Source organism: Contarinia nasturtii, unplaced genomic scaffold (assembly GCF_009176525.2).
Source record: "Contarinia nasturtii isolate CC-2019 unplaced genomic scaffold, AAFC_CNas_1.1 Cnas_scaffold_1500, whole genome shotgun sequence".
Classification (NCBI taxonomy): Eukaryota; Metazoa; Arthropoda; class Insecta; order Diptera; family Cecidomyiidae; genus Contarinia; species Contarinia nasturtii.
The window spans coordinates 703,977-720,412 of NW_022198836.1; the positions used below are offsets into that span (position 1 = coordinate 703,977).

A 16,436-nucleotide genomic window follows, 5' to 3' on the forward strand; every position below is an offset into this window, starting at 1 on the left:
GATTCCATTACAATAAAATTATATGGTTTAGACACTGCAAGAAACTTAAACTTGACGTAAATACATTGAATTCAATTGTACTACGTTGCGTAAAATTGCAAAATATTTCCAAATTAAAAAAAATTTACGGCAGAAAATGTACACAACGAAAGGAGTAGTTTTATCCTACACAAAGAATTCTGTGGAGTACAATGAGCGTGAGTTCTTTCTGCACCCACGTGTTTCTCGAAATTAACTGTCTGACTTGATTTTGCATTGTTTTGCGTGATTACACTAATGACAATAATTGAGGTAAATATAAATATATAAAACTAAGCCTTTGTCCTTTCTTTGTACTTTGTACAGAACTTTTCAACAGAATCAAACAAAAATAAAGCATTTGTGATGGTATCCAATATGATGATTTTTTAAACTTTTTCTAAATACACGAGATTTTGTAACGAATAGTTCATATACTTAATGTGCATATTTAACATGTTACTCAGGTGTCATGGGTGAAGTTCTTCATGCTCTCCCATTTTTAAACGTACGTTTTTTATAAATGTATTTTATCATCTTTTAGGCGAAACTTCTTTGAATAAAAACTTGTCATTTTCTATTGAAAATGTCTCACAATACAATGTTTCCAATTTAGAAAAAAAAAAACTCCTTCATTCCCAGCTTCAAGTTTCAGTTATCTGATTCGAGCAACAATTTGTTTGAAAAGAAACTCAATCCTTCTCTCATCAATGAATATGAAATCGGAATAAATTTCGTGCAAAACAGAAAAGATTATTAATTTAAGCAGCAAATTATTTACATGTATGTATAGAAAATATGTTTTTCTCTGCTAATGTTCTTATATGACCATAATTTTCACCATAAATTCAGTTTTATTGAATCAATATGTGACTTATCACATCAATTAATCAAACGAACCATTGTGTCGCTGCTGCCCCATAATGCCAAATGCATGACTGGAAAATAAAGAAAATGTATTGGATAGAGAATATAAGGCTTCAAATTATATTATATTTCGCATTGAAACTCAATAAGAATGAATTTCTTCGAACATAAATAACAAGAATATTAACGCCAGCATTTCTCAGGCGATTTTGACATAATTGAGATACGTAGTAGAGAAAAAAATATGTTCCACGAATACTTGTTTTTTTCATTGAATAAGAATGAACGTAATCCTAAACGGAGACTTTCTAAGGTCCAATTGATATTACTAAATAAATTGAAGAAGGTCATGAAAAGCTAGATATTTTAAATTTGAGACATTTGATTCACGGCTTGTATTATTATTTTTTCCGAATTGCAACTTTCCTTGATGACATTTGATAAATTTTTCTATTGTTTTGCATATCAAGAAAGTAAAAATTGTTTCCAATAAAATAGAATAGAAGTGTGATATATTAAATATGCTTGTAAAGTGAAACATGAAAACGATAACATGAATTTTTTTTAAATCGTGTTTTTGTCATGAATTCATAACTGTACTTTCATAGAGTTGAACATAACTACGCAGAATCAAATGCTCAACCAAGTATACATTGTACTGTTTGGTATCTGTTTAGCTTGTAGATGTTTTATTATGATTACGAATATTTTCCGAATCGGAAAAACAGTATAAATTGACGTTGAAACGAAGAAAATTGTGTCTATTTGTACAAAGATCTGAACCAGATTCATTGTTTATAGAATAAGTGCGGGACGTTTGAATTGGAATCTCACATTTTGTAAAGCCTGTGCAAGGCCTCAACCAAATTAAATATTACAAAAATAAATGAAAAAAAAAATTCTTCGATTGAATTTCTTTGAAAAAAACTAAAACGATCTACAATGATTTTACTAATATTAATGAATTTTCCACGGTACATCTGTGCACAATCGAAAGGTAGTGTTATTTGCTATATCATCGTTTAGCATAATTTTTGCAAACGAATTCTTTTTTTTGTATATATTTAAAATAAAGTGCGGATAAGAAATATGTATAATAGCAAAAGAAATCGAAAATTTGAAATAAAATCGTGCAAAATATGTACATATACAGCAATCAACTGTTTGATCTTCAGTCAATACTAAAATGTTACATTTGTTAGATAACATTATATTTTTAAAGAATATTTGAAACATAGAAATTTTCTCTATCGAAACCAATAAGATTCATTTACCAATCAGAGGTATTTCTCCATATAATTAGTTATGTTTGTACACATATATGTGTACTGAACGATATTTATATTATAAAAAATAAATGGGATAATGTGGTACAGTATTTTTAAAACAGTGAGCGAAACAATTGAAGAAACCAATTTAATTTGTGAAAAAAAATGTGTTACATGGAAATGTTCGTATGTGATGATTCGTATTCTGTTCAGTGTGATTCATGAAGTCGCTGTCATTATAATTGAATAACAAAAAGATACAAATCAAGACTTCGATATGAAATAATAATTATTATCCTAATGCTTTCGTCCTCGGTCCAAAATTGATCCCTGTAATAAGTGTTTACAATAATTGAAGAATATACCTATTTATTTCAGCAATTATTTCAGAAACACGGAGACAGTGATTCAACAACAACACAAGTAAATCTCAACGCATACAATAATTTCACTGATAACCTATCGCCACAACACATTCTTTTATTCAAAAGAAAAAAAACGTACAGATCTACGACTAAGCAAAATATGTGTTCGGTAGACCGTCAATCAAAGCTGTGCGATCAGTAAGCTGAAAGCTGAATAGAGAATTTGTTTAAACATTAAATTTTGGCCACTGGATTGGAATTTAACCAAATACGTATTTTTAAGGCACTTACCGTGTTGTTTTGGTTCTTACAAGTGATTTTTTTCAAGTTATGAATTTCAAATACAAGTAAAACGATAAAACAAACTAATGATTTTGACATAAATTAGTTAAAGCCACAGATGCGGTCAGTGGTGTGCAAATATTTTCAAATATTTAATATTTTTATTTGAAAGGGTATCAAATGCACTCAATACAGTAGTAGTAAAGTGTGCATATATGACGAGCACAACACTATTCTATATATGTAGATTTTGATTTTTCTCATTTTCCACATCAACGCCCTTCGTAACAATCACCTATTCAGCGATTCATTTTCTATATTTTTTACACACGGCTTTCGCTTCATACAAGTTTAGAGTTATTTTGTCATAAAATCCTATGTCGTATGTGAAACGTACATGTTGAATGAAAATCTCCTTGAGTGAAGCATAAATTCAAAGTGTTAAAGTGGGCAGTAATACGGAATTTTCCACCGCTAGCAGTCCTGTATTTATAGTGAATATGTGAACTAATTTGCTTGCATGTTTTTCAAAAAATAATTTAGTGGAATAAAAACATATTTGCATTACTGATAAACTTTTTAAAAAAATCACGACTCAATTTTGGTGCATGAAATTTTGAAAAGCATTATTCTGTTGCATGTAAAAAAAATGGAATGAATAGATATTGTCACATTAACGACAAACAAAAAGATTAAACAAAATCCTTACTACTTGTTTTTGTTGTATTGTTAATTATTCGTGAAACTAACGAATGCTATTGTTTTAATATTAAATTACTTGTATCGATTATCTCTATCTAATTTTTTGTCATGGAAATTTGAATATATATATGGCATGATTTATTATTTTTATCAACATTGTAAATAATGAAATGTAATAAGCAGTTTAAAGTACCGTTTCTTTAATGAATTTCTCTAAACTATTTTCATAGAGAGCGATAGTAACTCAACGGAATTTGAAGACGAAGATTATTTATATACAGATACTTCAACCACAATGGATCCAGATCGACATGCATGGTCAAAAGGGAATTCAAGTGATTTGCCTTTGGACATGAAGTTTAATGACGGACATCGATTGTCAATTGTTGTTTACAGGTAATTCTTTTAAAATCAAATGCAAATATATTTATATATTGTAACATAATAGTATAAATTGATTATATTAAGTAGATTTAGATATTTTTCAACATATTTATTTACAGTGTTTTAATGGTATTATCATCAATTGGAAATATGACAGTTCTGGTACTCTTGCTGAAACGTCGAAAAAAACGACCCTCTAGAATTGACACAATGCTAACACATTTGGTGAGTAAAATCAATCCTCGAATCAATGTTACTTTTTAAATGTTTCTTCTAATTACTTGGTTTGAAATTTTTCTATATATATATAGGCTATAGCAGACCTGCTTGTAACGTTTATTATGATGCCACTCGAAATAGGATGGGCTATAACTGTTTCATGGAAAGCTGGAGATTTTATGTGTCGGTAAGTTCTAATATATAGTTTAATAATATATTTTCTGAATAATTGTGTTATTCATTTCTCCATCATTTTAGTCTAATGTCGTTTTTGAGAACATTTGGATTATATCTTTCTTCGTTTGTTCTTGTTTGCATATCAGTTGATAGGTAAAAAAAATAGGAGTCATCCCAGGAAGCAAAAAAGTAATCGATAATGTATACCTGGGCTTGCTCTATATTTTGTTCTAAGCATTGTGTATGTGGTTCTTATTTTTGTAAATGTCTAGCTCAAAATTTGTAGATATTTTGCAGTTATCAAGCCAATGAAGTTGGCAGGTGTGGATAGACGTGGAAAAATCATGCTATGCGCAGCCTGGATTAGTTCATCAATATGCAGTATATGAAAATTTAAACTTTTTCCATCATATTTATAATAAATATTGTAGTGAATATAACATTTTCCCCAACAATTTTTTTAGGTTTGCCTCAGGCCATTATCTTTCATGTCGAATCACATCCGAATGTTACGCATTATAAGCAGTGTGTTACATACAATTTCTTCGATGATAAATTTCACGAAGTAATTTATTCATTTTTGGGGATGATATTTATGTACGCGTTGCCTTTGATTATTATCATTTTCTGCTATGCTTCAATTTATATTGAGTTGTATAAAAAAAGCAGAAAGTGTGTAACAGATCGCGATAGATTTCGACGGTCCAACGATGATGTTTTAGGTAAAATTATCTCTTCAGTTGTTGTACTCTGATGTTTTAGAATTTTCTTCACTTTTACTGTATATTTTGCTCTAGGTCGAGCAAAACGTAAAACCCTTCGAATGACAATTACAATTGTGATCGTTTTTATTGTTTCATGGACACCATTTTATGTAATGTCAGTTTGGTAAGTGAATTATTATCATCAAAATGAAAATAGGGTACCTACCAAAAAACAACACTTATTTCAAGTTTTACTGCCATATATTCAAGTGGATTAACATGCATGTCAAATTTTAACTATATATTCTTTACATTGAATTTCAGTAAATAATAATTAACGTTTCTTTTTCATCGAATTAAATGAAAAGGTACTGGTTTGATCGGGAATCGGCACTAAAAGTTGATCAAAAAATACAAAGGGGATTATTTTTATTTGCATGCACAAATTCTTGTATGAATCCCATAGTGTACGGTTTCTTTAACATTCCAAGGCGCTCTGATAAAAATGAATTGGTACGTAGGTAAATGAAGAAATTTAGATAAATAAATTCAATGTATGTATTCACCACCATAAATGATTCATTTAATTGCAGCGGAACTCAAATGTCCATGCTTCAATGTCAAAGCACAACGATTCCATAGATTTTAGTCGACGAAATAGCATAGCGAATAGCGTAAGAAATACCGTGCGGAAATCTGTGTGTGTGAAGTGAGTTTCATTACAAAAAAAAAATTCAGACAGATTTACCAAAAACTGAAAACTAGGCAAAATCTCAGCGAATTTATTTAAAAAAAAATCTCAAAGTATTTACTAAATATCGTTTCAGTTGTGGCGAATCAATTGAACTTCCTAATTTGAGAGTGCATAAAACGTTGTACCATTAGTGTGATTAAGGATATGCTGTGAAATTCAAGTTTTACACATGATATTTTATTCAATAAAGTGTCACAATTTTGTGTGAATATTATCAAATTAATGAATTTAAATTTTTCACTATTTAAGTTTTTGGGATATATTTCTTCAAGTGCAGACTTTTGATTGGTCGTATGACACTCTTTCGCTCCTCACGATGTCGTTTCAAATCGTTTTCTCGTTGTTTATTAAATTTGGATTTCTTTTCGATGGTAAAAGACATTTGTGTGCTACCTAAACGATTGTTCGCCGGTTGGTCATCATCATTTTTGATTGATTTTCTTAATCGATCACCCAAACTTTTCCTATAAAATAAACGAATAGAATTGTTCAAAATAAGCGGGCAATTCATATGATATGAAAGAAAAATACTAAAAAAATATATTCATTAAACTCACTTGTTGGCCTTAGCAGTGATATTCGATACTTTAAACTCGATATCTTTGCCTTTTTCCTTAGATGTTTTCGCAAATGCAGGTGTTGTTTCATCTGTCTCATTCTCATTCTCTGTAGAGTTTTCATCTCCTGCAAATGATTTTATTTTCTGATCAATTCGAATTTGACGATATGTTTGTTTCAGGTCTTTCTCCCATGCTCGGTCATCATCATCGGAGCTCTCCATTTCCTCGTCTTCAGCTTTTTCTGAGAAAAGATCGTCGTCCGAGCTCGGTGCCTTCTCATTTTCATCCATAAACGGCATCGTGATTTCCACCTTTCGCTTGAGCTCTTTTACTTTGTTCTTTTGCAATCGGCTCAAAACCGGCGTTAACATTTTATATTCATCCGCATTTTTATCCACTTCGAAGAGAGGATTGCTAAAGAGTGCTTTGAATCTGTCATCCTTCAACAAATTTGCTGTTTTCTTTCGACCGTGATTTTCGTTTTCATCAATGTATTTCAAAGCCAACTCTTGGTTAACTGCAGGTAAGTTTGATTTGATCTTAAGCCGAGCAGGTCGAGTAGCTTCAATTTGTTGGCGGATCTTTTCTTTTCTATATTTTTCAAAGGCAAATGGTTCAATTGCTGAACGCGCCTTATTATATAAACGAATATCGACAAAAAATCTACAAAATAAATAATTAAAAATGTGTAATTTATATTTAAAGTTGAAAAAAAAAATACCCGTGCATATAGGCTCTAAGCAAATTAGTTCCCTCTAAATGCTCCAAACCAAGTTCAGCCAACTCCTGTTTTGTAATGAATTTATAATCATCATATATATTCTGTACATTCTCTGATTCGATTTCTTCCGTTAAATTATCCAAAAATGAACACCATCTAAAAAATATACATGAAAAAATAAAGTTAAATATTAAACTAAAATATATTATTAAGTTCCTATACCTTGGAGCCGGTCCCATCATCGGGATATAGTATGTTAACATTTTTACGTCGTCTTGTGCAAAAAACACCAAACCCGTGTTTGGTATTGTTGTAAAATCGTTAAAGCTCGTCTCTGACTCAACATATGCAATTTGTTTGCCTGAATTTTCATTCCATACTTTAAATATTGCTGTATCCATGGAATAGATTGCATTTTGTGATGGATTGAATGCGATTTGCTTTATTGGAAATTGATTCAAATGATCTTTTATGATCATCGGTTGATTTGCACGAATATCAAAAATCAATACATGACCCGAATGTGTTCCCACGCCAAGGTGTAAACTATCTTTAAATTTCATTGCCGAAACTGATGGGAATGTTTTAAACTTGGATACGTGCATTGCAACGTCTAAAATGCCAACTCGGTTTTTATCGCGTGGATCCCAAGCTTCTACTGTTCCTTCTTGTGAACCGACACAGATCAAGTGATGGTCGGGATTCATTTCACAACGATTTACTGAACTTGTCGATTGAGTTTTCAACGATTGCAAGAATTGTCCACGTTCCAAATTCAATCGATACATCTCGCTTGAAGCACCCACTACAAACAGATCACACGATGCAGTATGATATTTCATATCATAACCAAATCTTGGTATACGTAATCTATAATGTCTACCTACAGAAATTTTTAACATTTTATTATTAATTTCGAAATTAGAATATTTCATGTATTTACCATGTGCTGCATGGAATTCAACGTATCGATCATTTTGCAAAAAAACCTACAGATAAAAAGAATAATATTATCATTTTATTACAATATTAATTCCGAAAATATTTCATGTATTTACCATTTTGCTGTAATCATCACTTAGAATCTCTGTGCATACTACTTCGGAATCGAAACATCGTTCAAATTTAACGGATAGATTATTAACTTCAAAGCATTTCACTCTTGGCTTGTATGTGCCCGTCGCAATAATGAATTGATGATCTGGAGACATTCGAATAGTTTGACATGCATCTGGCATATCAAAATCCTGAATTAGCTCAATTCTTTTCCTCAGATCCACAGATTTGTTGAGCAATTTCCGGCGCCTTTGATCCGTTAACCACTAAAATAATAAAATCAACCAAAAATATCAATGAACCGAAATTTTCAAATTTACCTATAGTAAACAGCACTTACCTCTGGCAAAGATTTTCCAGCGCTTAAATTATAAATTTTTACATCGTTCACATCTGTCATAAACATACTGAAATGTTTTCTTTCTATACTATCAATATGCGATGGAAATGTGTTTTATTTTAATCTTTTCATATATTTTACTTTTCAAATGAATATTGTTTACTACGGGCGCACATGTTTTATTTCTTGCCTACGACTTATGTCAATTTGAAGAGTCATTTAGTTCGGAATCTCATCACGAAAAGCGCTGATGCACGTATGTGAATTTATTTTATACCAAAATTATACTAGATTGTTATAATTTGAATTTGATTTTTTGTTTTCATAATGATAATAATAATAATGTGTTTTTTATGTTTTGATAAGTTTAAACACGTGGAAATTTAAATATTCATAGGAATTTTATTATTTTTTTAAAAATATTGTTCAAGATTTATCAGGCTACAATTTAAATGAAAAAAATATTAATTTAAAATGGTCGTACAATAAAGTTTATTTGCACGAATTGGTCGATTTTAATCAATAACCAATCGCGTATTCTGAATGTATGATGCTTATCTTTAATGTGTGATGCTTCAATTTAGACGTGAGATATTAAAGTGATTAGCACACTTCAATGAGCATATTAGCATCATTTGGAAAAGTATTCGTTAACAAACGTACACATACATATAAATACGCGGCGTCTGTAAACATAGAAATATTTCATTCACACATTTTAAATAAAAACATTTGATTGTTTTATGTCAATAAAATCTGGGACGGCTGTTTTTTACATGTATAATTGCATTGAATGCAAAATTATACAAAACAGAACAACAAGAAGTATACAATTGGCATGGAACAATGTCATCATTTTAATTAATTGATTTTTCGAGTGAAGATCATCTGGAGACATAACTGCAACAACAATTTTTTGTTAAAAATGTATATTTCACGGACATTCAGATTATCGTTATTTTTGGTAAAAATTTAACTGTGTTTATAAGTTTCAATGAATGTGATTACGAAAGCAATCGTAAACAATATAGTATCATGGAATTTTCGGCTAATTCGATTCAACACTTGAAATAATTGATTACTTTTTTATCGGCAGTGTATTTCGCGTAAAAACTCTTCGTTACAAAGTCACGTGATTCCAATATCAAGTAGCGACTTGAATCTCAGTAATTTGTACTACAAAACATCTAGAATTATATTGTTCGTGATTGTGGAAATTAAGAAATTATCCATATTTTATTGTACATTCACATGGTTATTACTTTGAATCTGAATTGATGCAGATGTCATTTGTATTTTAAACGATACGCAATGAGGATTTAATCATTCTAATTCACTTGGTACTTGATATGTAAGGAAAAATAAATCTATGTAGTTCCAGATCTTTGAATTGATACGGATTGATACAGAATCCGAGGAAAAAAAGACTTATGCTTAATTTATACGCCCAAAAGGTTGAAATTCAACTTTAAACTAGAAGGAATCATGCCAAATGCAACTAAAATTGCCGATAATTTTGCTAAACACTGCCACCTTACTGTTCATTGTTTCGCTCTCGATTGTTTACTTTATTACATTTGACAGTTGTATGTATTGTTGTTTATTGACAGTAAATCAAATTGCGATATCCACAACCATACACACTTGTACATGGCTAGCATTCGAAATCAAATATTTTAAAACGAAATTTGCTCAAAGCAAAGCATTTGGGTTACAACTGTCGATCGAAGCTGATGTGCATTTGAGCTGCGTGCGCAGTGCGTGTTAAGATTTAGAGGTTTATTGTCCGAGCAATTGAATATTTTTTTTCGGAATAAATTGTTTACGTGTAATAAAACTATTGTAAGTTCAATTATAAATCAAAAATATTCTATAAATTGCTAGTGCTGTTAACAGATAAAAATACGTGAAACAAAAGTTAACACAAATTCATAGATTGTGGAAAAACGAAATTTCTTTTATCGAAAGTTTTGAGATTCAAATTACATTATGTATCTGGATTCTTTTATAACAAGCTACAGATGGGTCTTCTAGTTTATATCAACGTTTTTTGTTTTTTTCATAGACATTCATTGAAATAGAATGATAGGAAATACATGATTTATGTGATTTTTCTTTCGAAGAGAACATTTTCAGTAGTGGCATGTTAATTTTCTAAAACATTATAATGTTTCAATTTTATTCGTGTCATCATTAGCAGTGCAATGACGTAGAAAATTAACATAAATATTTGGAACTATAACGCCAAGAAAATAATAATCAATCACGATTTTTGAGAGAATTGTACAATATAAATTTGAACGTATTGAACATGTTTTTATCTTGAATAAGAAAACAAAACTTGAAGTGAAATTATTGTACTAACTGTTTTAAAGAGGCGATAGATATTGATAAATCGGTTATAATAAGCATACGGGTTGTGCAATGTTTATTATTTTCATTTTTATCGTTTAGCACCATTTCGTTCATTACCGAATTGAACCTACAAAGACATCGCATGACACCATTACAAGCGCTATGACTAAAATGAGTAGTCCATATTCGAATTCAACGAGATTTGGTTACATTCATCACAATTAATTCAAAGAAATCTTTATCATTTCATTCACCAATCAGAGCTTGGAGAATACATAGTCAATACTGGAGTTGCAGGACAGAGATCATAAAAAATTAAACAGCACTTATTGTGATTAACAATTATGTATTGTAAATAACCGATCGTTCATTGTAATTTTACAAATACATCGCTCATTCATACTGATCATACGAATTTACTATATTCAATTATTGCAAAAATTATTTTTTAATTAGAACTTTCAAACAAAAAATCCCATAATCAATTTTAATTGTTAACAATTTATACTTTCAATATTGAAAGATAAAGAGTTGTTGTGGCTGCTGGTTAACCATATTCACCATATTCGAAAGAATACAGTGCGTGACATATTCCCACAAGCATGAAGACCATCTTTTAAATAGAAATCATTTCATCAATTCCAAAGTCCTTGTTAGGTACATAAAAAGATGGTCCTAATAAATGAATAGGTCTTGACTAAGAAGCACATGATCCTGTTTGTCACCTCTCTTCTGTTTTTTTTTTTACTAAACGACATTTTTTTTTTCAAAACGAAACTCACAATTGGGCACGTGATTTCAGTTTGGTTGATTTATTTCATTATTATTATTGTCAATTAAGAAAGCTTATTATAAATAAAGCAGTACGTTGCATTTATCGCCCTGTAAATTTGTTTGTTTAAGCAAAAAACGTGATATTAATCATCTCAATAAATTGTATACGCACTTCTACTACAAGTATTTCTAATTGATTGACTTATATTAATTCGAAACAAATTGACATCATATTTTCATCTTATGGTTAGAATAGAAAATATGTTGATGTTTTTTTTTTCATGGCGGTTTTTGTGCGATTTTGTTATCTTCGTTTAAAATTGGTCTTATTGGAATTGGTTTATCTGACGTCTGAAAATATATTATCATTAAAAATCACCATTGGTTTTATTGATTTAATGACGTGATAAGGAATTTAATCAACAAATTCATCCACACAATTGTGGATTTGAATGAAAATATCTGATCTGGAACATTGCCGTTAAGCGTTAAATCGTAACTGATAATTTACGTTGAATTAACAACAAGGTTAAATAGTTTGATTTTTTTCCCGTTGTCAATTATTTAAAAAAATTAAAAAAAACTCATCACGGAAATATGAATTTCACATATTACAAGATTTTACCATCTAGACTACACAGTTTGCACAGTTTATTGCATGTTGTAAATTTTTATCAAAATATTTTCTTTGGGCAATTACTGTTATCACCTTTTACAGTCAATTGCCAGAACGCCAATTCATTGTTTTAGCAAACCTATAACGTTTATTCTCTTTCGCCCATGTATGATTTATGGTCATTGCATGTCATATTTGAGGATTTGTACTGACTCCTGTTTTATATATTGTTCCGCAAATAGTTGCTAATTCACTTAGCAAGTATTTGATGTGGTGATTTATGATTCATTTTCACATTGTTTTTATCAACTTTAATTGCTTGTAAATATTATGTTTTTGATTTTGCATGTTCGCAGACTCGAAAAAAAATTAGTACAAAAACTAAGCTCTATTTAACACGTACATATTTGTACATGACTTTAACAATAATTTGCCGCAAGTTTTTTTTTTCGTGTTCAATTCACATACAAATAACAGTTGTCACCTACGGAACTAATTCATAAAAATAATTTAAAATATTACGACTAAAAAATTAAATATGTAATGACATTGAATTATTCATTAAAAAAATGTCATTAAAGTAATGGTTTTGATCGCATGATCCAGTAAAAAATTACATGAAAATACTTAGTATTTGACTTTGAAAATTATATTATATTCAACTCCCTCAATAACGATTTTGATCGATTTTTGAATATACTGTTTGTGTTATAGAAAAATGACAACATCACAGTTATTTTCAAATAAAAAAAAAATGATTTCATTTTTAGTTTTTTGTTTATTTCAGAAATATGTCTACAAACGATACAGAAAATACACAACACGTTATAACGACTCAACCGGCAGCAGTAGCATCATCACCACCACAAACACCCAAGCGAAAGGTTTCGATTGCAAATGATCCAGTTAGCGAAAGTCGTTATAATGATAACTTGGCGTTTGAGCCATGTTCCAAACGAAAAACATCTCAGGTAAGTTGTTTTGCTATTTTCTTTGTTACATAACATTTACATATAAAGCATTATATTGTATTATTTTAAATTTCATTAATATAGGTAGATCATTTAGATCTTCATCACAATACCATACCGATACGAAAGCGGAGCATTCTTGTAAATGGCGGAGGACAATCACACGGTGATGCAGAATCCATTTATAGTCATCAGTCACACGGTATTTATAAACAATTTATTTATTCAAATATTTATACTCAATAAATTTATTATTAAATTTAGATAATAAAACATTTGAGTTCAAGCACAAACCAGTCGAACCCGAATTTAATAGTAGAACACAAGGCATTGAGCAATCATGGATATATACATTTTGTGTTAAATGCCGAGGCGAAGATAACAGCCCTTCATGGGAACCGCCCATGTGGCAAAAATTCTGTCCATTTCCACTGTGTCCAACTTTTCGTCAATTCGCCAGACTTTGGTCTATTATTATAATCGGCATGATTGCCTGGATGACGCTTTACGTAATTGTAGGAGAAACTGCAGGTTAGGAGAACGATTTGTTTGATTGCCGCAACTAATGTTCTGGTCTTGAAAATAGAGCAAATAATTAGATTGTTTTCTTTTTAATTTTCCTAAAAATCAAATTAACAAATAAGCATTCTTTACTTTTACAGGGCCCGGTGGACAATTATTTCAACTTGTTGTATTAGTAGTTGCATCGAATTTCGGTGGTTTTTTAATGTCACTCACAACATTGCCCAGACTAATTGGAATGTTGGCTACTGGGATACTCTGTCAGGTGAAAAAAAGACACTCCATAGACATTCATATACATTTATTTACTAATTTATAAATTTTCTTTCAGAACTTAAAATTAGTGGATATTGGTGATGAGCTGCTTGGCGTGACATCTTATATTCGAAAATTCTCACTCGTTATAATCCTCATTCGAGCTGGTCTTGAGATGGATCCGAAAGCATTCAAAAATGTATATATAACTATTCTTAAATTGGGATTGGTACCGTGGACTTTGGAGTGTGTGTTGTGTGCTGTATTGTCGAAATATGCATTTGGTATGCCTTGGATGTGGTCATTTGCTTTGGGCTCAATAATCGCAGCGGTCTCTCCGGCTGTTATAGTACCATGCCTCTTTCGGCTACGAACAAAAGGCTACGGTGTCGGTATGTATCAAAATCTATATTTTAACAATTTGTTGTATTTTCATTTATGAAAAATTCAATTTTTTCTTATAGCCAAAGGCATCCCGACATTGGTTTGTTAACAAATATATAATATAAACGAAATAATAAACAGTATTTCGAAAGTAGGAAAAATCACGAATAATGTCAAAAAATCCATTACTAGAAAGCAAGATTTAGAAACTGAACATGAAATGATTTATTATGCATTTGTTAAATGAATTTGTTTTTTTTTAAGATTGTCGCTATCAGTGGCATTGACGATGCGGCATCGGTAATTATTTATATTTATATGTATTTATATGTATTATATATTCATAATTTTTTCCGACAGGTAGCAATATTTGGAATATTAGCAAGTATTTTATTTGGATCTGAGGGATTTACACAGCAAGTGAGCCAAGCACCGGTGTGTGTTTTCGGAGGTACTTAAATTATATGCATATATAACAATTGAAACCTATTAATCATATGTATTATCAATTATCGCTATTTCGTCACTTTAGGTCTTTTATTTGGCATTGTATGGGGAGTTTTATTAAAATTCATCCCTGAAAGTGGTGATGCATATGTAATTCCAATTCGGACTTTAATGTTATTTGCCGGAGGAGTTCTTGCAGTTTTTGGTAGTGAACATATAGATTATGAGGGAGCCGGTCCACTTGCCGTTGTATTTGCTGCATTTATAGGGTAAGAGGGGGCATAGTTTTCGTTTAAATTGATTCTTTGAAAGTACAAATTGTATTAAATATTCTCTGTCTTCTTTTTAGTAACTATTTTTGGTGCAAATCTGGTGATTGGGAAGTCGAAGATAACCCAGTCGGAACGGCTTTTGAAATTCTCTGGATGTTCTTTGAGCCTGCATTGTTTGGTGTGACCGGTGCTTCTGTGAAAATTGATGCCCTTGATAAGGATGTTGTTACTCAAGGTGTTTCGATTTTAGTTGTTTGTGCAATTATTCGTATTTGTTGTACCATCCTAATTGCTATCGGAGATAACTTAAATCTTAAAGAAAAAGTATACTTGAGTACATTTTTCTTAAATTGCTTACGTTAATGATGTATTTTATTTTGTACAGATATTTGTTGCGTTCGCTTGCATGGCAAAAGCAACTGTACAAGCAGGTGGGCTTTTTTGAAAATATAACTTTATATTCTATATTAATAAAAAATTACTGTAACCTTTAGCACTTGGACCAGTGGCTTTGAAGCGCATTTCACTTAGCAAAGACAGTACAGACCAAGAAAAAGGCTATGCAGCACTTATACAAACGATGTGTGTTTTAAGCATCGTAGTCACAGCTCCAATTGGAGGTATTTGAATTATATGCATATATAACAATAAACCTATTAATAATATGTATTATTGCTCCAATAGCAATAATGATTTCAATATTGGGTCCGCGATTGTTAAATAAAACAAAACAATTGCCACCAACTGAAGGTAACCTATTGACCAAACATAAAATGGAATTATTATTTTTTAAATGTATGTATATATGTTCATTTTAGGTTGGCGTCGTAGTCACCGTCCTTCGCTTTATGACATTAGTATTATTGACGAGAAAGAAGAACGAGAAGATCCTGAATTGCAAGAAGACTTGGAAACAGTTGGAAATACTAATTCTAATGCAAATAAAACCGTTTTTACCATAACGAAATAACTCTATTAAAGTAAAAATGTTTAAATCCGGTTATTCGGTTACTTTGACAATAATCTGAACTGTAGACATTAGTTAAGCTAGTTTTCGCATGTCGAATATTGTTTATTTTGTTTGTGTTGTAAATACTTCATATTTTATCGAATAAATACAAACAAGCTATCATTTGTGAATTGTGTACAATTTATTCAGGAAGTGGAACATTTTTTTTAAATGTCAATAAGCATTGCTATGAATAAAACGAATTTTGATTTGCTCCAACATGAATGAGTTAAATATTGTAAAAAAGACACTGAAAAGAAAATTTTGCAATACATTTATTGAATCATTTTTATCCATTTTTCTCGTGTAAACGAATGATGCAAAAGATACAGTGCGCGTGCGTTTAACATAAACATGAAGCTTTTGTGTTCAATGGAAATCACGAATACATACATAAAATATATCATTGAGAAA

General features: G+C 30.5%; 3 protein-coding genes across 15 annotated transcripts; 2 read left to right on the top strand and 1 right to left on the bottom strand.

Annotated features, from left to right (window-relative positions):
• The first annotated feature begins 1,668 nt into the window (after positions 1 to 1,668).
• Positions 1,669 to 5,963, top strand: LOC116346328 (gonadotropin-releasing hormone receptor). 10 transcript variants are annotated; one of them, XR_004201575.1, is made up of 11 exons: positions 1,669 to 1,882; positions 3,733 to 3,898; positions 4,006 to 4,111; positions 4,198 to 4,292; positions 4,364 to 4,435; positions 4,569 to 4,663; positions 4,747 to 5,004; positions 5,080 to 5,170; positions 5,355 to 5,507; positions 5,580 to 5,695; positions 5,814 to 5,959. XR_004201575.1 is itself a non-coding variant. In XM_031776308.1 (11 exons), the coding sequence occupies exons 1-11, from the start codon at positions 1,828 to 1,830 to the stop codon at positions 5,869 to 5,871; spliced, it is 1,257 nt and encodes a 418-aa protein (XP_031632168.1). In that variant the 5' UTR covers positions 1,670 to 1,827; the 3' UTR covers positions 5,872 to 5,963. The 10 variants fall into 10 exon arrangements, 9 of the variants coding, with proteins under 9 accessions (XP_031632168.1, XP_031632170.1, XP_031632169.1 ...); XM_031776308.1 differs by having other exon boundaries at positions 1,670 to 1,882; positions 5,355 to 5,499; positions 5,814 to 5,963; XM_031776310.1 differs by lacking the exon at positions 1,669 to 1,882 and adding an exon at positions 2,700 to 2,930 and having other exon boundaries at positions 5,355 to 5,499; positions 5,814 to 5,963.
• LOC116346326 (nucleolar protein 10) lies at positions 5,896 to 8,619 on the bottom strand. Its single transcript, XM_031776306.1, has 7 exons — positions 8,418 to 8,619; positions 8,080 to 8,343; positions 7,965 to 8,010; positions 7,244 to 7,904; positions 7,022 to 7,177; positions 6,298 to 6,963; positions 5,896 to 6,204 (listed from the first exon to the last, which is right to left on the bottom strand). Exons 1-7 carry the CDS (start codon positions 8,481 to 8,483, stop codon positions 5,985 to 5,987), a joined length of 2,079 nt encoding a protein of 692 aa, XP_031632166.1. The 5' UTR covers positions 8,484 to 8,619; the 3' UTR covers positions 5,896 to 5,984.
• A 1,491-nt stretch (positions 8,620 to 10,110) lies between these two features.
• On the top strand, positions 10,111 to 16,147 carry LOC116346290 (sodium/hydrogen exchanger 9B2). 4 transcript variants are annotated; one of them, XM_031776243.1, is made up of 15 exons: positions 10,111 to 10,259; positions 12,933 to 13,133; positions 13,218 to 13,335; positions 13,398 to 13,664; positions 13,796 to 13,920; positions 13,987 to 14,302; positions 14,375 to 14,394; positions 14,559 to 14,594; positions 14,655 to 14,745; positions 14,827 to 15,010; positions 15,091 to 15,337; positions 15,399 to 15,444; positions 15,508 to 15,633; positions 15,698 to 15,763; positions 15,832 to 16,147. In XM_031776243.1, the coding sequence occupies exons 2-15, from the start codon at positions 12,954 to 12,956 to the stop codon at positions 15,981 to 15,983; spliced, it is 1,974 nt and encodes a 657-aa protein (XP_031632103.1). In that variant the 5' UTR covers positions 10,111 to 10,259; positions 12,933 to 12,953; the 3' UTR covers positions 15,984 to 16,147. The 4 variants fall into 4 exon arrangements, with proteins under 4 accessions (XP_031632103.1, XP_031632102.1, XP_031632104.1 ...); XM_031776242.1 differs by having other exon boundaries at positions 12,950 to 13,133; XM_031776244.1 differs by having other exon boundaries at positions 10,126 to 10,194; positions 12,950 to 13,133.
• The last annotated feature ends 289 nt before the right edge of the window (positions 16,148 to 16,436 follow it).